At 35.5% G+C, this 23,709-nt stretch overlaps 1 protein-coding gene across 6 annotated transcripts in view; it reads left to right on the top strand.

Moving 5' to 3' along the window:
* LOC106050310 (diuretic hormone receptor-like) overlaps positions 1 to 21,755 on the top strand; it is a 117,590-nt gene extending 95,835 nt beyond the window's left edge. For all 6 annotated transcript variants that reach the window (XM_056004569.1, XM_056004561.1, XM_056004589.1 and 3 more), the window contains exons 10-13: positions 11,633 to 11,718; positions 12,607 to 12,742; positions 14,453 to 14,494; positions 15,319 to 21,755. In XM_056004569.1, the coding sequence (XP_055860544.1) occupies positions 11,633 to 11,718; positions 12,607 to 12,742; positions 14,453 to 14,494; positions 15,319 to 15,540 (486 nt within the window). In that variant the 3' untranslated portion in view covers positions 15,541 to 21,755. The remainder of the gene's footprint in view (positions 1 to 11,632; positions 11,719 to 12,606; positions 12,743 to 14,452; positions 14,495 to 15,318) is intronic.
* The last annotated feature ends 1,954 nt before the right edge of the window (positions 21,756 to 23,709 follow it).

Raw genomic sequence — 23,709 nt, 5'->3', positions numbered from 1 at the left:
CTTGATCCGAGGGTGTGGGAGAAATAACGTGTGCAGTTAACTAAAGGGAGAAAATACATGAATCTTTAGCCATATCTCTGAATAATGAATAATTAATTTGTCTTGTCGGTATAAAAAATAATTACCATTAATAATTCCTTTATTGTTTAATTTTTAAAATTCATTCATGTATTGTCTTTTCAATGAATTATTGTGCTTTAACTTGATCCGAGAAAGGGTGTCTTAGAAATAATCCGTAAAAACGTTTTACCAGACAGACAGACAGACTGAGTTGATATAAGCTTTGTAATAAAGTACCCACTTCAGACCTTACTATTTTTAGGGCAGATGTTGTAAAGAGAATCTGTTTCTTAACGAGGGTTCTAGCACTACGACCACCCTCGTTTACTTTCCCTAACATATGGCAGGTACCCATTAGAGTTGGCTGGTGCATTCTACAAATCTCTCAGTTCAAAATCTGTCTTCGAAGACGAGCTGTTGTAAAGAGTAATTTTAAAAAGTTTGATCCTCCATATTTTGGGTCATCACAATGTGTCTAGATGTGGACTTTGAATATTTTGGGTCATCACAATGTGTCTAGATGTAGACTTTGAATATTTTGGGTCATCACAATGTGTCTAGATGTGGACTTTGAATATTTTGGGTCATCACAATGTGTCTAGATGTGGACTTTGAATATTTTGGGTCATCACAATGTGTCTAGATGTGGACTTTGAATATTTTGGGTCATCACAATGTGTCTAGATGTAGCCTTTGAATATTTTGGGTCATCACAATGTGTCTAGATGTGGACTTTGAATATTTTGGGTCATCACAATGTGTCTAGATGTGGACTTTGAATATTTTGGGTCATCACAATGTGTCTAGATGTGGACTTTGAATATTTTGGGTCATCACAATGTGTCTAGATGTAGACTTTGAATATTTTGGGTCATCACAATGTGTCTAGATGTGGACTTTGAATATTTTGGGTCATCACAATGTGTCTAGATGTGGACTTTGAATATTTTGGGTCATCACAATGTGTCTAGATGTGGACTTTGAATATTTTGGGTCATCACAATGTGTCTAGATGTGGACTTTGAATATTTTGGGTCATCACAATGTGTCTAGATGTGGACTTTGAATATTTTGGGTCATCACAATGTGTCTAGATGTAGACTTTGAATATTTTGGGTCATCACAATGTGTTAGATGTGGACTTTGAATATTTTGGGTCATCACAATGTGTCTAGATGTGGACTTTGAATATTTTGGGTCATCACAATGTGTCTAGATGTGGACTTTGAATATTTTGGGTCATCACAATGTGTCTAGATGTAGACTTTGAATATTTTGGGTCATCACAATGTGTCTAGATGTGGACTTTGAATATTTTTATGTTTACAAATCTGAAACGCTTATTCTCTTCGTTTTTGAAAATCCTATTTTGATACATACTATAAATATGAGCGAATCCATATTGGTGTAGTGATGTAGTGTTGTAGTGATGTAGTGTTGTAGTGATGTAGTGATGTAGTGTTGTACTGATGTAGTGTTACCTGTAAATGGTTTCACTGTTGTGAGAGCCAAGGGCTATAAAACCAAAATCTAAAGACCGAACAAACTACAGCGTGTAAACCACTCCTGATAAAACAAATGTAAAGACCGAACAAACTACAGCGTGTAAACCACTCCTGATAAAACAAATGTAAAGACCGAACAAACTACAGCGTGTAAACCACTCCTGATAATACAAATCTAAAGACCGAACAAACTACAGCGTGTAAACCACTCCTGATAAAACAAATGTAAAGACCGAATAAACTACAGCGTGTAAACCACTCCTGATAATACAAATGTAAAGACCGAACAAACTACAGCTTGTAAACCACTCCTGATAATACAAATGTAAAGACCTAACAAACTACAGCTTGTAAACCACTCCTAATAATACAATTCTAAAGACCGAACAAACTACAGCTTGTAAACCACTCCTGATAATACAATTCTAAAGACCGAACAAACTACAGCTTGTAAACCACTCCTAATAATACAAATGTAAAGACCGAACAAAGTACAGCGTGTAAACCACTCCTGATAATACAAATCTAAAGACCGAACAAAGTACAGCGTGTAAACCACTCCTGATAATACAAATGTAAAGACCGAACAAACTACAGCTTGTAAATCACTCCTGATAATACAAATCTAAAGACCGAACAAAGTACAGCTTGTAAATCACTCCTGATAATACAAATCTAAAGACCGAACAAAGTACAGCTTGTAAATCACTCCTGATAATACAAATCTAAAGACCGAACAAAGTACAGCTTGTAAATCACTCCTGATAATACAAATGTAAAGACCGAACAAACTACAGCTTGTAAATCACTCCTGATAATACAAATGTAAAGACCGAACAAACTACAGCGTGTAAATCACTCCTGATAATACAAATCTAAAGATCGAACAAACTACAGCTTGTAAACCACTCCTGATAATACAAATCTAAAGACCGAACAAAGTACAGCGTGTAAACCACTCCTGATAATACAAATCTAAAGACCTAACAAACTACAGCTTGTAAACCACTCCTGATAATACAAATCTAAAGACCGAACAAAGTACAGCTTGTAAACCACTCCTGATAATACAAATCTAAAGACCTAACAAACTACAGCTTGTAAACCACTCCTGATAATACAAATGTAAAGACCGAACAAAGTACAGCGTGTAAACCACTCCTGATAATACAAATGTAAAGACCGAACAAACTACAGCTTGTAAACCACTCCTGATAATACAAATCTAAAGACCAAACAAACTACAGCTTGTAAATCACTCCTGATAATACAAATCTAAAGACCTAACAAACTACAGCGTGTAAACTACTCCTGATAATACAAATCTAAAGACCAAACAAAGTACAGCTTGTAAACCACTCCTGATAATACAAATGTAAAGACCTAACAAACTACAGCTTGTAAACCACTCCTGATAATACAAATCTAAAGACCGAACAAACTACAACTTGTAAATCACTCCTGATAATACAAATGTAAAGACCGAACAAACTACAGCGTGTAAATCACTCTTGATAATACAAATCTAAAGATCGAACAAACTACAGCTTGTAAACCACTCCTGATAATACAAATCTAAAGACCGAACAAAGTACAGCGTGTAAACCACTCCTGATAATACAAATCTAAAGACCTAACAAACTACAGCTTGTAAACCACTCCTGATAATACAAATCTAAAGACCTAACAAACTACAGCTTGTAAACCACTCCTGATAATACAAATCTAAAGACCGAACAAAGTACAGCTTGTAAACCACTCCTGATAATACAAATGTAAAGACCGAACAAACTACAGCTTGTAAACCACTCCTGATAATACAAATGTAAAGACCGAACAAAGTACAGCGTGTAAACCACTCCTGATAATACAAATGTAAAGACCGAACAAACTACAGCTTGTAAACCACTCCTGATAATACAAATCTAAAGACCAAACAAACTACAGCTTGTAAATCACTCCTGATAATACAAATCTAAAGACCTAACAAACTACAGCGTGTAAACTACTCCTGATAATACAAATCTAAAGACCGAACAAAGTACAGCTTGTAAATCACTCCTGATAATACAAATGTAAAGACCGAACAAACTACAGCTTGTAAATCACTCCTGATAATACAAATGTAAAGACCGAATAAACTACAGCTTGTAAATCACTCCTGATAATACAAATGTAAAGACCGAACAAACTACAGCTTGTAAACCACTCCTGATAATACAAATCTAAAGACCGAGCAAACTACAGCGTGTAAATCACTCTTGATAATACAAATGTAAAGACCAAACAAAGTACAACGTGTAAACCACTCCTGATAATACAAATCTAAAGACCGAACAAACTACAGCTTGTAAACCACTCCTGATAATACAAATGTAAAGACCGAACAAAGTACAGCGTGTAAACCACTCCTGATAATACAAATGTAAAGACCGAACAAACTACAGCTTGTAAATCACTCCTGATAATACAAATGTAAAGACCGAACAAACTACAGCTTGTAAATCACTCCTGATAATACAAATGTAAAGACCGAACAAAGTACAGCGTGTAAACCACTCCTGATAATACAAATCTAAAGACCGAACAAACTACAGCGTGTAAATCACTCCTGATAATACAAATGTAAAGACCGAACAAACTAAAGCGTGTAAACCACTCCTGATAATACAATTGTAAAGACCGAACAAACTACTTCTTGTAAACCACTCCTGATAATACAAATCTAAAGACCGAACAAAGTACAGCGTGTAAATCACTCCTGATAATACAAATGTAAAGACCGAACAAACTACAGCTTGTAAACCACTCCTGATAATACAAATCTAAAGACCGAACAAACTACAACTTGTAAATCACTCCTGATAATACAAATGTAAAGACCGAACAAACTACAGCTTGTAAACCACTCCTGATAATACAAATCTAAAGACCGAACAAACTACAACTTGTAAATCACTCCTGATAATACAAATGTAAAGACCGAACAAACTACAGCGTGTAAATCACTCTTGATAATACAAATCTAAAGATCGAACAAACTACAGCTTGTAAACCACTCCTGATAATACAAATCTAAAGACCGAACAAAGTACAGCGTGTAAACCACTCCTGATAATACAAATCTAAAGACCTAACAAACTACAGCTTGTAAACCACTCCTGATAATACAAATCTAAAGACCTAACAAACTACAGCTTGTAAACCACTCCTGATAATACAAATCTAAAGACCGAACAAAGTACAGCTTGTAAACCACTCCTGATAATACAAATGTAAAGACCGAACAAACTACAGCTTGTAAACCACTCCTGATAATACAAATGTAAAGACCGAACAAAGTACAGCGTGTAAACCACTCCTGATAATACAAATGTAAAGACCGAACAAACTACAGCTTGTAAACCACTCCTGATAATACAAATCTAAAGACCAAACAAACTACAGCTTGTAAATCACTCCTGATAATACAAATCTAAAGACCTAACAAACTACAGCGTGTAAACTACTCCTGATAATACAAATCTAAAGACCGAACAAAGTACAGCTTGTAAACCACTCCTGATAATACAAATGTAAAGACCTAACAAACTACAGCGTGTAAACCACTTCTGATAATACAAATGTAAAGACCTAACAAACTACAGCTTGTAAACCACTCCTGATAATACAAATCTAAAGACCGAACAAAGTACAGCTTGTAAACCACTCCTGATAATACAAATCTAAAGACCTAAATAACTACAGCTTGTAAACCACTCCTGATAATACAAATGTAAAGACCGAACAAAGTACAGCGTGTAAACCACTCCTGATAATACAAATGTAAAGACCGAACAAACTACAGCTTGTAAATCACTCCTGATAATACAAATGTAAAGACCGAACAAACTACAGCTTGTAAATCACTCCTGATAATACAAATGTAAAGACCGAACAAACTACAGCGTGTAAACCACTCCTGATAATACAAATGTAAAGACCGAACAAAGTACAACGTGTAAATCACTCCTGATAATACAAATGTAAAGACCGAACAAAGTACAACGTGTAAACCACTCCTGATAATACAAATGTAAAGACCGAACAAACTACAACTTGTAAACCACTCCTGATAATACAAATGTAAAGACCGAACAAAGTACAGCGTGTAAATCTCTCCTGATAATACAAATGTAAAGACCGAACAAAGTACAACGTGTAAACCACTCCTGATAATACAAATGTAAAGGCCGAACAAACTACAGCGTGTAAATTACTCCTGATAATACAAATGTAAAGACCGAACAAACTACAACTTGTAAATCACTCCTGATAATACAAATGTAAAGACCGAACAAAGTACAACGTGTAAACCACTCCTGATAATACAAATGTAAAGACCGAACAAAGTACAACGTGTAAATCACTCCTGATAATACAAATGTAAAGACCGAACAAAGTACAACGTGTAAACCACTCCTGATAATACAAATGTAAAGACCGAACAAACTACAACTTGTAAACCACTCCTGATAATACAAATGTAAAGACCGAACAAAGTACAGCGTGTAAATCACTCCTGATAATACAAATGTAAAGACCGAACAAAGTACAACGTGTAAACCACTCCTGATAATACAAATGTAAAGACCGAACAAAGTACAACGTGTAAACCACTCCTGATAATACAAATGTAAAGACCGAACAAACTACAGCGTGTAAATTACTCCTGATAATACAAATCTAAAGACCGAACAAAGTACAGCGTGTAAACCACTCCTGATATTACAAATGTAAAGACCGAACAAACTAATGCTTGTAAATCACTCCTGATAATACAAATGTAAAGACCGAACAAACTACAGCTTGTAAATCACTCCTGATAATACAAATGTAAAGACCGAACAAACTACAGCTTGTAAACCACTCCTGATAATACAAATGTAAAGACCGAACAAACTACAGCTTGTAAATCACTCCTGATAATACAAATCTAAAGACCGAACAAACTACAGCTTGTAAATCACTCCTGATAATACAAATGTAAAGACCGAACAAACTACAGCTTGTAAATCACTCCTGATAATACAAATGTAAAGACCGAACAAACTACAGCTTGTAAATCACTCCTGATAATACAAATCTAAAGACCTAACAAAGTACAACGTGTAAACCACTCCTGATAATACAAATGTAAAGACCGAACAAACTACAGCGTGTAAACCACTCCTGATAATACAAATGTAAAGACCGAACAAACTACAGCTTGTAAATCACTCCTGATAATACAAATGTAAAGACCGAACAAACTACAGCGTGTAAATCACTCCTGATAATACAAATCTAAAGATCGAACAAACTACAGCTTGTAAACCACTCCTGATAATACAAATCTAAAGACCGAACAAAGTACAGCGTGTAAACCACTCCTGATAATACAAATCTAAAGACCTAACAAACTACAGCTTGTAAACCACTCCTGATAATACAAATCTAAAGACCGAACAAAGTACAGCTTGTAAACCACTCCTGATAATACAAATCTAAAGACCTAACAAACTACAGCTTGTAAACCACTCCTGATAATACAAATGTAAAGACGGAACAAAGTACAGCGTGTAAACCACTCCTGATAATACAAATGTAAAGACCGAACAAACTACAGCTTGTAAACCACTCCTGATAATACAAATCTAAAGACCAAACAAACTACAGCTTGTAAATCACTCCTGATAATACAAATCTAAAGACCTAACAAACTACAGCGTGTAAACTACTCCTGATAATACAAATCTAAAGACCGAACAAAGTACAGCTTGTAAACCACTCCTGATAATACAAATGTAAAGACCTAACAAACTACAGCTTGTAAACCACTCCTGATAATACAAATCTAAAGACCGAACAAAGTACAGCTTGTAAACCACTCCTGATAATACAAATCTAAAGACCTAACAAACTACAGCTTGTAAACCACTCCTGATAATACAAATGTAAAGACCGAACAAAGTACAGCGTGTAAACCACTCCTGATAATACAAATGTAAAGACCAAACAAACTACAGCTTGTAAATCACTCCTGATAATACAAATGTAAAGACCGAACAAACTACAGCTTGTAAATCACTCCTGATAATACAAATGTAAAGACCGAATAAACTACAGCTTGTAAATCACTCCTGATAATACAAATGTAAAGACCGAACAAACTACAGCTTGTAAACCACTCCTGATAATACAAATCTAAAGACCGAGCAAACTACAGCGTGTAAATCACTCTTGATAATACAAATGTAAAGACCAAACAAAGTACAACGTGTAAACCACTCCTGATAATACAAATCTAAAGACCGAACAAACTACAGCTTGTAAACCACTCCTGATAATACAAATGTAAAGACCGAACAAAGTACAGCGTGTAAACCACTCCTGATAATACAAATGTAAAGACCGAACAAACTACAGCTTGTAAATCACTCCTGATAATACAAATGTAAAGACCGAACAAAGTACAGCGTGTAAACCACTCCTGATAATACAAATCTAAAGACCGAACAAACTACAGCGTGTAAATCACTCCTGATAATACAAATCTAAAGACCTAACAAAGTACAACGTGTAAACCACTCCTGATAATACAAATGTAAAGACCGAACAAACTAAAGCGTGTAAACCACTCCTGATAATACAATTGTAAAGACCGAACAAACTACTTCTTGTAAACCACTCCTGATAATACAAATCTAAAGACCGAACAAAGTACAGCGTGTAAATCACTCCTGATAATACAAATGTAAAGACCGAACAAACTACAGCTTGTAAACCACTCCTGATAATACAAATCTAAAGACCGAACAAACTACAACTTGTAAATCACTCCTGATAATACAAATGTAAAGACCGAACAAACTACAGCGTGTAAATCACTCCTGATAATACAAATCTAAAGATCGAACAAACTACAGCTTGTATACCACTCCTGATAATACAAATCTAAAGACCGAACAAACTACAACTTGTAAATCACTCCTGATAATACAAATGTAAAGACCGAACAAACTACAGCGTGTAAATCACTCTTGATAATACAAATCTAAAGATCGAACAAACTACAGCTTGTAAACCACTCCTGATAATACAAATCTAAAGACCGAACAAAGTACAGCGTGTAAACCACTCCTGATAATACAAATCTAAAGACCTAACAAACTACAGCTTGTAAACCACTCCTGATAATACAAATCTAAAGACCTAACAAACTACAGCTTGTAAACCACTCCTGATAATACAAATCTAAAGACCGAACAAAGTACAGCTTGTAAACCACTCCTGATAATACAAATGTAAAGACCGAACAAACTACAGCTTGTAAACCACTCCTGATAATACAAATGTAAAGACCGAACAAAGTACAGCGTGTAAACCACTCCTGATAATACAAATGTAAAGACCGAACAAACTACAGCTTGTAAACCACTCCTGATAATACAAATCTAAAGACCAAACAAACTACAGCTTGTAAATCACTCCTGATAATACAAATCTAAAGACCTAACAAACTACAGCGTGTAAACTACTCCTGATAATACAAATCTAAAGACCGAACAAAGTACAACGTGTAAACCACTCCTGATAATACAAATGTAAAGACCTAACAAACTACAGCGTGTAAACCACTTCTGATAATACAAATGTAAAGACCTTACAAACTACAGCTTGTAAACCACTCCTGATAATACAAATCTAAAGACCGAACAAAGTACAGCTTGTAAACCACTCCTGATAATACAAATCTAAAGACCTAACAAACTACAGCTTGTAAACCACTCCTGATAATACAAATGTAAAGACCGAACAAAGTACAGCGTGTAAACCACTCCTGATAATACAAATGTAAAGACCGAACAAACTACAGCTTGTAAATCACTCCTGATAATACAAATGTAAAGACCGAACAAACTACAGCTTGTAAATCACTCCTGATAATACAAATGTAAAGACCGAACAAACTACAGCGTGTAAACCACTCCTGATAATACAAATGTAAAGACCGAACAAAGTACAACGTGTAAACCACTCCTGATAATACAAATGTAAATACCGAACAAAGTACAACGTGTAAACCACTCCTGATAATACAAATGTAAAGACCGAACAAAGTACAACGTGTAAATCACTCCTGATAATACAAATGTAAAGACCGAACAAAGTACAACGTGTAAACCACTCCTGATAATACAAATGTAAAGACCGAACAAACTACAACTTGTAAACCACTCCTGATAATACAAATGTAAAGACCGAACAAAGTACAGCGTGTAAATCTCTCCTGATAATACAAATGTAAAGACCGAACAAAATACAACGTGTAAACCACTCCTGATAATACAAATGTAAAGGCCGAACAAACTACAGCGTGTAAATTACTCCTGATAATACAAATGTAAAGACCGAACAAACTACAACTTGTAAATCACTCCTGATAATACAAATGTAAAGACCGAACAAAGTACAACGTGTAAACCACTCCTGATAATACAAATGTAAAGACCGAACAAAGTACAACGTGTAAATCACTCCTGATAATACAAATGTAAAGACCGAACAAAGTACAACGTGTAAACCACTCCTGATAATACAAATGTAAAGACCGAACAAACTACAACTTGTAAACCACTCCTGATAATACAAATGTAAAGACCGAACAAAGTACAGCGTGTAAATCACTCCTGATAATACAAATGTAAAGACCGAACAAAGTACAACGTGTAAACCACTCCTGATAATACAAATGTAAAGACCGAACAAAGTACAACGTGTAAACCACTCCTGATAATACAAATGTAAAGACCGAACAAACTACAGCGTGTAAACTACTCCTGATAATACAAATCTAAAGCAAGGGATCATTAACAGCTGAGACTTAACTGAGACTTAGCTGAGACTTAACTGAGACTTAGCTGAGACTTAACTGAGACTTAACTGAGACTTAACTGAGACTTAACTGAGACTTAGCTGAGACTTAACTGAGACTTAACTGAGACTTAGCTGAGACTTAGCTGAGACTTAACTGAGACTTAACTGAGACTTAACTGAGACTTAGCTGAGACTTAACTGAGACTTAACTGAGACTTAGCTGAGACTTAGCTGAGACTTAACTGAGACTTAACTGAGACTTAACTGAGACTTAGCTGAGACTTAGCTGAGACTTAACTGAGACTTAGCTGAGAATTATCTGAGACTTAACTGAGACTTAGCTGAGAATTATCTGAGACTTAGCTGAGACTTAACTGAGACTTAGCTGAGACTTAACTGAGACTTAGCTGAGACTTAACTGAGACTTAGCTGAGACTTAACTGAGACTTAACTGAGACTTAGCTGAGAATTATCTGAGACTTAGCTGAGACTTAACTGAGACTTAACTGAGACTTAACTGAGACTTAGCTGAGACTTAACTGAGACTTAGCTGAGAATTAACTGAGACTTAACTGAGACTTAACTGAGACTTAGCTGAGACTTAGCTGAGAATTATCTGAGACTTAGCTGAGAAATATGTGATACTTAGATGAGACTTAACTGAGACTTAGCTGAGACTTAGCTGAGACTTATCTGAGAATTATCTGAGACTTATCTGAGACTTAGCTGAAACTTAGCTGAGACTTATCTGAGAATTATGTGAGAATTATCTGAGACTTAGCTGAAACTTAGCTGAGACTTAGCTAAGACTTATCTGACATTTATCTGAGAATTATCTGAGTCTTATCTGAGACTTAGCTGAGACTTATCTGAGACTTATCTGAGAATTATCTGAGACCTATCTGAGAATTATCTGAGACTTTTCTTAGACTTTTCTTAGACTTTTCTTAGACTTTTCTGAGACTTATCTATTATAGTCTCTTATTTTGTCTTCAATTTTTAGAATCTCAATTTTCAAAAAAATGGACACAAACCTTGGAAAAGAAAAAAAAACTATTTAAGCACAAACACACAGACACACACATACACTTACTTGATTTTTTAAAAATATAATTGCAGTACGCTAATTTTTGTTTAAGTTATTGACTGGTTGGTTTCTTTCTCTTTAGATAAATGTACTGATTGTGGCCATTGTGGTGTGGATCCTGGTGCGAAAACTGCGCTCATCTACAACAATAGAAACACATCAAGTCCGGTAAGTTCCGCTTAACATAAGTCCGATAAGTTATGCTATACACAGGTCCGGTAAGTTCCGCTAAACGTAAGTCCGATAAGTTATGCTATATACAGGTCCGGTAAGTAACGTAAGTTCCGCTCAACACAATAACCCACTAAGTTCCGCAAAACAAATTAAGTCCGGTAAGTTACGCTATGGTGTGATTGAATCTTGCAGTGTAATTGATTGCAAAGATTATATCGGATTATATAACTTTGATACATGAAATCGAAATGACAACATAGTATTTTTTAAAATTTAATCTTCAATATTGAAGTTTGTATCTGCCCCAGTGACATTTAGGACCAGAAACTTTTGGATGTTTTTTTCTAATGGTGTTCGTTTCCATTTAAGCCCACCTTTCATACACAGTCCTACTCAAACACACACACACACATGCATTTTGGAATGTCAGCTGATTTCTATAGCGGAAATGTAATGATAGAACATTTTGGTGTAATTTTAACAAATAAAGTATGCTTATTAAATGTACATATGTGACTTAAAATTCTTAGAAAAAAAAAATCTTTTCCTGTAAAGATACAACGGAATACAGTGTCCTGTATCTTTATACTTTCTGAAACTGCCGGACTCAATTTCAAAGTATATAAAGATCTAACATCCTTCTTGTTTAAGAAAGAAAACATTTTGACCCGCTCCTAACGCTCCAACTATACAATGTGTAGATACGAGTAAGACTCAGAGGACACCAAGGGGGCCACCTTCGAGTTTGCATGGAACACAAACTTCCTCTATTTTCCTTATTTTTCTATTGCAAAATCTAAATATTTACTAGCATTACTTTATGCTTCATTAGCTACTGCCACTGAATTGATGTTGAGATGTCTCTTTCTGTTCTATTTTCAGCAAAGCTACTCGTGCTATCGTGGTATTACTTCCCTTGCTTGGTCTACACTTAATTTTGACCTACGCCTTAGAGTTAATAAGTCCTACTGTACAAATCTATTTTTTCTTCTTACGTAATTTTCTACAGTCTATCCAGGTGAGTACGCTGCAGAAAATAGTTATTCCTTAAAAAATGAAATATTAGTAGTAAATATAAATTTTAATATCAGATCAATGTTAGTAATTCAATACTGTCTACACCACCGTCTCCAGCAGAAGATTGTTACTACAAAGCTTATATCAACTTATCATAAATAAAACATTTGTTTCCGCAAAAGAGAAGATGATTACGTCCTACGCGTCATGCATCCAGTCATGCATTCAGTCATGCATCCAGTCATGCATCCAGTCATGCATCCAGTCATGCATATTAACCAATAACCTAAATTCTGCCAAGTCACTGGTTTTCCTGGCTAGCTCAGGCTACCCATTCCATGCTCTAAAAGCACTAGGGATAAAGGAGTATTTGTACAAATTTGTCCTAGCATATGGAACGATTAATGTGCCTGTCTGTCAGTCTGTTTGTCTGGTAAAAGGGTTACAGACGTTTTTCTCTCACATTAATCTTGGATTAAGTTGACATTTTGCAAACTTAGTTATTGTATGTGACAAAACAAGAATTATAAAAAAAAACAACAATTAGTCAATTAACTAATGGTGTTAATTTTTTTAGTATCATCAAGGGAAAGAAATCGTACTTGGCAGATGTGGTGGTATATTTGTCCCTTTGAGGAGGCTTGATCCCCGAGTTCGAGCGCATGGGTTCAAGTCCCAGTCGGAAATATCCAAATGAAGAATGTTTTGAAATCTTAGGGGTCCGCGGACCGCTGTTGGAGGTTTGGGCTTGGATGTAATCATTTCTGAAGTAACCCGTGGGATTTGTAAAACATACAAACATCTAAACATTGTTTTATTTCTTATTGGTATACACTATCTTTTGCTAAGAGACAGTATGGTAAATGTCCAGTGTGTGTGTGTGTGAGTATTTGTGCTTGAGTATATGTTTGTGTGTCGTTTTATATATATGTCGTTATATATATATATAATCTTTTAAAAGCTGTGTCTGTAGACCTTATAGTCTCACACTAATGCAACATCAACTTCTTAAAACAAGAAAAACAAAAAAAAACTTAAAAAAAAAACCAAAGCTTGTACTTTAGTTTGAAATAGATCTAGATTATTTAAAAGATATGAAGATAGTGATAAAGATAGTGATAAGTGACTATCTTTTAGAGAAAGTTAGATAAAACCTTATTTTAAAACAACGTGTTGAACAACACTAAAGTAACAGCATCATGTGCATGAACTCCAACAGCAGTTACAGAAACGACAACACTGAAGTAACAGCATCATGTGCATGAACTCCAACAGCAGTTACAGAAACGACAACACTGAAGTAACAGCATCATGTGCATGAACTCCAACAGCAGTTACAGAAACGACAACACTGAAGTAACAGCATCATGTGCATGAACTCCAACAGCAGTTACAGAAACGACAATACTGAAGTAACAGCATCATGTGCATGAACTCCAACAGCAGTTACAGAAACGACAACAAGCTACTCTTTTTTCACTCACCTGTTTTATATTTTCATAGCTTAAGGTGGAACTGATTAAATTCTTTCTAAAAAAATATTATAACCTTCAAATGTAGCCGAATCACCATTTGATACTTCGTTTGTTAAATTGTTGACAATACATCAACATTGAATGTTGGTATATGTGTGTGTGTCTGTATGTTGTTAATGTATCAGTGTTGTTAGTAGCTGTTACCATCATTAAAAATTTCTTTTTTGATTTTTCAGGGTATCCTTGTATCAATTCTTTTCTGCTTTATGAATAACGAGGTATGGTATTGCAAACATTCACATTCATCTATACCTTAGTCTGTTTCACCCTTGGGACACCACACAAGATCTGTTGACCTCTTTTTCCATTCCTCTCTGTCTTTTGTCTTTGAAATCTCTTCCAATGGCAGGCCTGTCCATTCTTTGATGTTTTCTTTCCCATTGTTTTCTCTGCCTGCCTCTTCATCTTTATCTTGCAAACATGAGAAAGACTAATTTATCTGAACTGGCTCGCTACATTTTAACTCTAGATTTTAGAGTCGAAGTAAAAGGCGTTTTCTGTTGACAAAATCTTTTTTTTTTTTTGCTTTCTACTGAATAAAAGAATTAAAATTTCAACAAAACTGAAAACTGATATTACATTCCTGGCTTCAATTGGACATGGAAAACATTTTTTAAGCCTGGTCCACTACACGTTTTGCATTCTGTCATAATTCTTTTAGTAGGTCTGATTTAAAAATGTCTAAAAAAATTCTTAGCATATGCAATTTGCTATTTCCAAGTTTACACTGTTCATAAGTTTTTACTTAAGTTTTAAACTGATAAAAAAAATCCATAAGAAAACATTTTATATTATTAAGCATTAAGGGCTATTTATGTAAGGTAAAAATCTATTTGGTTGATTATATAAAGGTCAGTTGCCATTTTTTGATTTAGAAGGCTACATTGGCGCCTTTCTGGACATTTTTTAAAAAATACTAAGTGCTGTTCATAATTGGCATTGGGATGCGAACAACTATCTTCTTGTGACAATCTTTTGCTCTTGCCACAGACCACTTCACCTTTTCATGTTCTACCCTATTGATTATTTTTTATATTTTCAGGTGCAGACGACACTACGCCTGAAGATCAATGCGCTCAAAACTAGCAGGTCTATCCATCGTTACACAGCCAATATTTTAAGCACCAGAAGCCGTACCAGCATCCAACCCGGATCGTCGGCAGCCTATAATGTGATAGAAAAAAGCCCGCAGACGTCAGTTCTGTCCAAATGTTCTGTAGACGAACAGGAGACATGCATATCTCTGATGGACAGCGCAGTATGAAAAACAGAGAATGGGTGTAAGACAGTATAGACAGATCTGTGACAACTTTTTCATTCATAACATCTCATGGCTCAAGATTGGTGTCACATCCACTGACCAGGTCAAAGACACGCTGTGTCTACGTTGGTCAAGAGACTACACGCAGAAATGGACTATATTGTCTTGAATTCCGACAACGGAAAATGTATTGGTTCATCTAATAATTCATCGTGAAGATTTCTCTGTTGATTGGAGGAGGCTGAGCACTCTCTGGCCTAATGCTCCATAGGTTGTTTTGTCGTTAGACTGATATTAATAGTCGATACTAGCCAATTAGTGTTAAAAAAAAATGTTTCCACCAAATAAGTTTTAAAAAATGACGGATCTACAATAGAACTTCAAGGTAACAGCTGGAAATGTACAATACAAAATCCCATTAAACTAAACAGCTAATAGTTTCACTCGTACACTTTTCAAAAGCTACACATGATTAGAGCATTAATGAATAGGAACACAATTAAAAAAGGAAAATAAAACTAAGTGACATAAATTATGTGGTCGGCCTCTTCTTGAAACCTTCAATTAGCGAATGAAGTGATAGCGGAGCATTGGTAATATTCTTAGAAGTAGAGTGTGATGTAATATGTAAATGTTTCTATCTACTTCGACCACAACCTCAAAATATATTTCAGGTACAATAAGGTTGACAAAAAATGAAAAAACAAACATGGAGTTCTTTCTTTGTTATATTTCTAATACAGCATGAAACTTGTGCCAGATTTAATAATACATATATCTAGTTATGAAACCAGAAACATTCATAACTAGACCTAGAAGTACATATACTTACAAAAAAAGTTTAATTGGTGCGGTATATATATTGATTTTTTTGCAACCCTTTCTAAGGACCGCCCATCTCTCCTCTCTCTCCCCGTTATATATATATATATATATGTATACATACTTAAATTACATATTGATGTAGACCAACTAATGTTAACTAAAAATTGTTACATTTTTATTTTGACCTTCAACTTTTTAAAACATTGTGCTAAACACTTGACCAAAGTCAAAATGAAAAATAAATGTATATCTTCTATTTTACAAAAGAAAACCTTTATCTGTCACCACCTGTGTCTGCTGTATTGCTTTAAAGTTGTGCGTATTTTGTTGACAATGTATTGATATTTAAATAAGTTTTGGTGTTTAAAAATTTTACAATACCTTTACACTTTGGTCATATTTCATACTTAAAGAGCAGATAGGAAAATATTTTTTTAGTAATGTACAAACTATACTACACACGATAGATAAAAAATCAATTCTTCTGGATTTGAGCTCTTATGGTAGACAGGCACCCACTAATGTAGTTCTTGGATGTGTTGCACCCACTAATGTAGTTCTTAGATGTGTTGCACCCACTAATGTAGTTCTTGGATGTGTTGCACCCACTAATGTAGTTCTTAGATGTGTTGCACCCACTAATGTAGTTCTTAGATGTGTTGCACCCACTAATGTAGTTCTTAGATGTGTTGCACCCACTAATGTAGTTCTTGGATGTGTAGCACCCACTAATGTAGTTCTTGGATGTGTTGCACCCACTAATGTAGTTCTTAGATGTGTTGCACCCACTAATGTAGTTCTTAGATGTGTTGCACCCACTAATGTAGTTCTTGGATGTGTTGCACCCACTAATGTAGTTCTTGGATGTGTTGCTACTTTTCCTATTTTAAATAGATATGAATAAGAATGGCGACTTGATTCCTACAGGTTCTTCTCTCCTAGGCGTCCTGTTTAGTTTACGTCAAACATTCATGAAAAGATCCACTGCATTGACTCTATCAAGGAGAATAACTCAGAGGGGAAGTTCAGAATTAGTTGTTTACAAACTCGCAGTCACGGCATGAGCAGGAAAAGACAATCTGTACATTGAATACAGTAGAATAGAATTATACGTTCTCAAACTGAGCGCATCTTTCCAGACAGCACCATGACTTCTATTGGACATTGTTTATTTAAAATTTTGAAATCGTTTTGTATAGAATGTAATAATGCTAATTTCATAAACCCTTTTTTTCTTTATCGTACTGGATTAATTTCACATATTTTCTAGATATAATATGTAGTGCTGATACTACACAGTAAAAGCATAATGTACGATAAGATCATTCACTAGTGTCAATTATAAATATTTTTTTTTTCATTTACTGTTCTTCTTTTGTATTACTCTCATGATTACTCGCTGGTTCAGTAGCAAGTTCCACTCTGAAATAAATGGTGCAGGGGTTTCTAGATCAAAGTGCTCTCCAGATATAGCTCTATTCTCTGGGTAAACACCCACAGCCTTTACACATCCTAAATTATCTGCAAGGCAGCAGTTATTTAGTTTAGGAGTTGACGCTCCTAAATTAATTTCATGAACAATAACCGCTGACGAGATGTACATGTTAAGAGATTTTTAAAATCATTTCCTGAAAGACCAGGAAATCGGTCGGCTCGCGTCCCTTTGTCTTCTGCCCAAGGTGGTCAGAGGATATGAATGGGAGATTATCGGAGCTCGGCCAGGTCAAGGGAGATTATACCTTAATAAGACTAAGACTAAGACTGCTTTATTGATCCTTACGGAAATTCGTTGTGATTACAAGGACTCTTTTCTCATATAAAGACAACACAACAGAAAAATACACATAAATAATACAAATAACATAAAGAGTTCATTCAGCGACTACACACAGGTATCTTGGTGCATTTCATGTTCCCTGATCAATGAGTGGTGGTGATAGAGTCGGACCGAGAGAGGTACGAACGAGTTTTTGTACCGCTCCGTTCTTGTTTTGATAGACAGCAGTCGCCCACTTCGCGACGACCTGACGTAGTTCTGATGGAGCGGGTGGCCGTTGTCTTCCTAGGTTTTTTCGATTTTTCTTAGGCACTTGTGTTCCAAAAGTTCCTTTAAATGTGGTCATGGTGTGAGTGTCATTTTTGATGCTTTTTTAATGATGTTTTCTAGACGTCGCAACAGTTTAGATGAGGCGTTGCCTTGCCAACAAGTTATTCCGTATGTTAGCAGGTTTTGAATAGTCGCCCTGTAAAAAGTCTCAAGGATCTTCTTGTTTAGTTTAAAGCTATTGAGTTTGTATAGAAAAAAGAGTCGCTGGGATGTTTTCTTTGTTAGAGTTCCAAGGTGGTCTTCCCATGAAAGCTTGTTTTTGATGATAACGCCTTGATATTTATATGCCTTTACTTGTTCTATAGATGTAGTGTTTATTTGCAGTTCACGTATAGTTTGTTTTTTCTTTCTAAAATCTATTATAAATTCTTTAGTTTTTGTGACATTCAGTTCTAGAAAGTTGTCGGTGCACCAGTTTGTAAACTCTTCTATCGAGCTTCGATACTCAGTTTCGTCTCCTGAGATAAGACCGACTATGGCAGTATCATCAGCGAATTTAATGAGTTTAACTGAGTCATAGATGCTTCTTATGTCATTAGTGTAAAGAGTGTATAGTACAGGAGAAAGTACACAACTTTGTGGAGCACCCGTACATAGTACTCGAGTTGACGACTTGGTGTTGTTGACTTTAACATACTGGGGCCGTTGAGTTAAAAAGTTTAGAACCCATGCTTGTAAATAAGGGCTTACATTTAAGTTACTGAGTTTGTTTATCATTAGATGTGGCTGTATGGTATTGAATGCAGAGGAGAAATCTACGAAGAGCACTCGTGCATATGTTTTGGGTATATCGAGATGCTTATAAAGCTGGTCCAAAAGCAATAGAATGGCATCCTCACTTCCTCTAGCTGCTTTGTATGCAAATTGGTGAGGGTCTAGGCTGTTGTTGACTTTTGCTACAAGTTGTTTAAGCATATATTTTTCAAAACATTTCATAACAATAGGTGTTAGTGCTACTGGGCGGAAATCATTTAAGCAATCTATCTAGACGATCTGGGAGATCGCCACCATATGTGTTGAGTTGAATGGGGCTCTTTGAAGTGACCAGCCGCTTTCCAAAATAGATATTTGCCAAAATAGATAAAGGGGAGTGTACCCTTGTCAAGAGTCCAGTGTGGCACGTGTCAAGATGGGGAAGGTAGAATGTGACATCTGTGCTTAAGGGGTGTGGGGCTGGATTGGAGTGGTGGTAGCTGTGTCTTTAGCTCTTGATGGGCTAAATTAGTAAGATTGATGATTAATAGCTGGTAACTGAACTAATTAAATGCTTAGGACCTGAGTGATACCTTGAGAGAGCTAAAACGGTTTATCACAGGAATAAAAATTTTATTTGTTAGATTCATTAATGAATTATCAGGGGCTGTAAAGCTGAATCACGTTAAATAGTGGCCCTGCAGTTAAATAGTAGCCCTGCAGTTAGACAAATATTTTACTCAGTGGCGAGGCAAGATCTAAATTTGGTGTGGGGGGCATATTTTACGAGGCCATCTTGTGAAACAAACATCTATATTATGAATAACAAAAAACTTGTGACTATCACATTTGTATTTATAAAAATGCCATTAAAGAGAAACTTTATAAAAAGAAATGAAACCAAAATGTCCTTCTTTTAGCCTTCTTAGCACTCTCGTAGTTTATCCTGGAAGCTATATTTATTTCAATAGATAAAAATTGACACTGTACAAGTAGGTCCCATTTATTAAATAATATAATTTATTCATTATTAATTAGCAGTTATAATTTTGAAAAGCTTCTTTCTGCGGAGGCTGTAATTATACAAAATAAGAATGACAATGTAGACTAATTATTTGAATACATTTCTTTCAAGTTATTTTTTTTGTAATTAATTGGATTAGCTGCATTGTTAATGAAATGAGGTAAATTATGGATTAAGGTTTCAAATTCTCCAATTATTTTATAAGGTTGAAAGTGTCCGTTTTCACCAACCGCATCAATATTTCCTCTTTAGAAATGTTTTGAGTTTTCTGAAATTACAAAGAATCAGAATTTTGTACTTTATTATATTACCATTTACCGTGAATGTATTGAATCCATATGGCTAATTATAAATCTATTTCATTATGGCTTTTAGGGGGATTATATTATTTGATCGCGGCCTATATAATCGAAGCAACTATTTCTTCTGGGCTTCCCTTTTATTTATGAACTCTTAGGCCAGATAATGTGTTTTTTTTTATTTCTCAAATCTAGTTTCTTCTGATCCAATGATAACATAAAGTAATACTAAAACATAAACATATCGCAAGTGCATTGGTTGTGTCGCCGTTAGTATTATTATGTAATTGTTCAATTGAGATGTTAAAGGGAAACTCCGATGGTTTGGACAATTTTTGATATAGATCTAATATGTGTTTTGATTTACAGATAATGAATATATGTTTCTTTTTTTTTTCTTTGCAATAATAACTTAGTATTTGATGTTTTTCCGACGTAATTTTCCTGCGCATCCAAAACAGTCAGACTTTCACCGGGTTTCTATGTGACGTCACAAATGTGTTTTAATCTATTGACTTATTGTATAACAGGAGACCATAAAGCAAAGTTTTTTTCTTATAAAAGAAATATATCTTCGTCTATGCAGTTAGATCTAGATCAGGGGTCTCAAACTCATTTCAGCATGTGGGCCACAGTGGAAAGTAACAACCAAAAAAAGAATGTTTTTTAATTAAACTTTACGAACAATACTGTCACTGCAGTTAAATGCTAAAATAAAGTTTTTATAATTATTAATTATATTTAGTGTAGTTTATTACATGCACAGGCAGTTTAGTTTACCAAAATAAGTTGACGTTGTCTCTGTCACTAATTAAAAGCAGAAACTGTAGTCCCCCCCCCCTACAAGAAAAAAAAGAACAACTAAAATTACTAGGCCTACTGCAGATGGCTCGTCACTCATGTTTCTATCCACTCAGCTAAGAGCGTTTGGCAGAGACCAGACCATCGACCTTAGGCCTGATGTCGCGTGTAGTGGCAAGCCGCAAGGTTGCTCTCAGATGCTCATCAGTCAGTCTTGATTGTAATGCTGCTTTGATCTTCATTCTGGAAAAAAAAAACTGTTTGCAAACGTACGTACTCCCAAACATCGCTAGAATTCCAGCAGCTGCGCAGAATAAGTTTTGAAACTTCTCTCTGGGAAGAAACTGGTAGAAATCTGGAATACCAACATCAGCGTATTTTTGCTTCAGAACAGTGTCACACTGCAGGTCAAGTAGTTCCATCTGGACTTCCTCTGGAACGTTTTTTATTTCCACTGCGAACGGAGTGGCTACAAGGAAAAACTGTGGTCCTAGAGCAGTGAATTGCTGAAAGCTGTGTTCAAAATCTTCCAGTAGTCTGGAGAGGATGTCTACGTATTCTTTCAGGCGCTGTGGTTCAACCGTTATGCTCTGTAGAAAAGAGAAATGAGCCAGGTTTCCATCTGCCAGCTGAGTCATCTTGTATCTGAATGATTTGATGCGGTCAAACATCACAACATCCATAACGTTCTTCATTTGTAGACTTATGCCACAGAGTGATTTTTGGTGCAGAATGCAGTGTATGGCTGCAAAATGTCCCGCCAAGCTGAGCTGATACCGTTTCTCTACCATTAATCCATCACCAACAACCTTCTCTGAACACATTGCCGGTGCACCGTCCGTAGCCACTTCAACAAGTTTCTCCCACGGTAGCCCACACACCTGTCAATACAAGCTTCCAGTTCTTGAAACACGTCGCGTCCAGTCTTCGTTCCTTTCGTGGGTAACAAGTCCAATAACTCTTAAACAATGTTCAAGTCTTCGTCGACCCCACGAATAAATACGGCACAGTATGCGGTGTCTGTTACACCAGTAGACTCGTCCAGTGCAATTGAATATGCTACAAAGTCTTTTGCAGCGGCAATCAGTTGCTGTTGAACATTTGTAGCTGACTCGGTGATCCTACTTGAAACTGTGTTCGCAGGCAAACTTATGCCTTCCAAGAGTTTCTTTTTCTCGGGGCAGATAATTTCTCACGCCTGTAGCATACACTCTTTTACAAACTGGCCTTCAGTGAATGGTCGTGATGCCTTTGCTATCATCTCGCTAACAACAAAGTTTGCCTTCACAGAATCTTCGCTTGCAGTGGGCGGAAACCTCAATTACTGATTTGTGCAGTTGTAAATCATTTCACGGCTTATATGTGCTCATTGTAAATTTTATCTATTTTTTTTTTTTTTTTTTTTTGAATTCGCGGACGTGGCCGAGGGCCACTCAAAATTGTTTCGCGGCCACGTGTTTGAAACCCCTGATCTAGATCTTGTAAGCAAAGAAACAATGCGTATTAAAAGTAGATTTACATGCTTGACTAACCACAGCAGTGTGTATATTCTCGCCAGACCACTCAACACACAACAAACATAATCGCTTGGTTGTCTTGTCATGACCAACTACACGTAGTCTCAACTAGCCTTACACTAACCAGTTTGTTTGAATCAGTCAGACACACGATCTATTTACTTCTTGGGACAGAGAGAGGCTTACATGAAAATGTTACTCTTTTTCTCGAGTTGATTACCCTAATGCTTTTAGATCTATCTATACATACATACATATATATATATATATATATATATATATATATATATAATATATATATATATATATATATATATATACATATAACGTATCATGGCTCTGGACTAGGCCGTCACTAAGCCTAACAGCCTAACAGCTACTGTAAGAATGAAGCGATACGATTGGTCAAATTTAGTTTCTCTTTCAGTATTGTTGAGGGAAGTGACGTATGAACTAGCTTAAAACAAAATCTCATAGAACCCCGTTTTTTTTTAGATGTCAAGAATTTACTGACTAATTTATTAAATATAAATGTTTCTAAGCATTTAAATAAAAAATGGTAAAATGTTTACTATTACAACTTTTTACGCAGAATTTAAATATGTCAATAACTCAAATTTGAAAAACCATCGGAGTTTCCCTTTAATGTTAAAAGCTTTATTCAAATGATTGAAAATAAGCCCTCATTGGTATTTCTTGTTTCTTTGTCTCCTTACTATGTTCCAAACCATGTTTTTTAATACTTCCTGTCTATTTCGTTCCACTTTTTGTGTATTGTTTAAATTACCGTTAAATGTTGTCTCTTTTGTTGCATGACGTGGAGACAACTAAGGTGAAAACTCAACTGACAGAATTGACAATCACTAAGGTAATATCAGTAAAAAGTATATTGGTCTTTTTTATATA

Source organism: Biomphalaria glabrata, chromosome 1 (assembly GCF_947242115.1).
Source record: "Biomphalaria glabrata chromosome 1, xgBioGlab47.1, whole genome shotgun sequence".
Lineage (NCBI taxonomy): Eukaryota > Metazoa > Mollusca > Gastropoda > Planorbidae > Biomphalaria > Biomphalaria glabrata.
The sequence above is the reverse complement of the archived record's forward strand: the minus strand, read 5'-3'. Positions and strand labels throughout refer to the sequence as shown.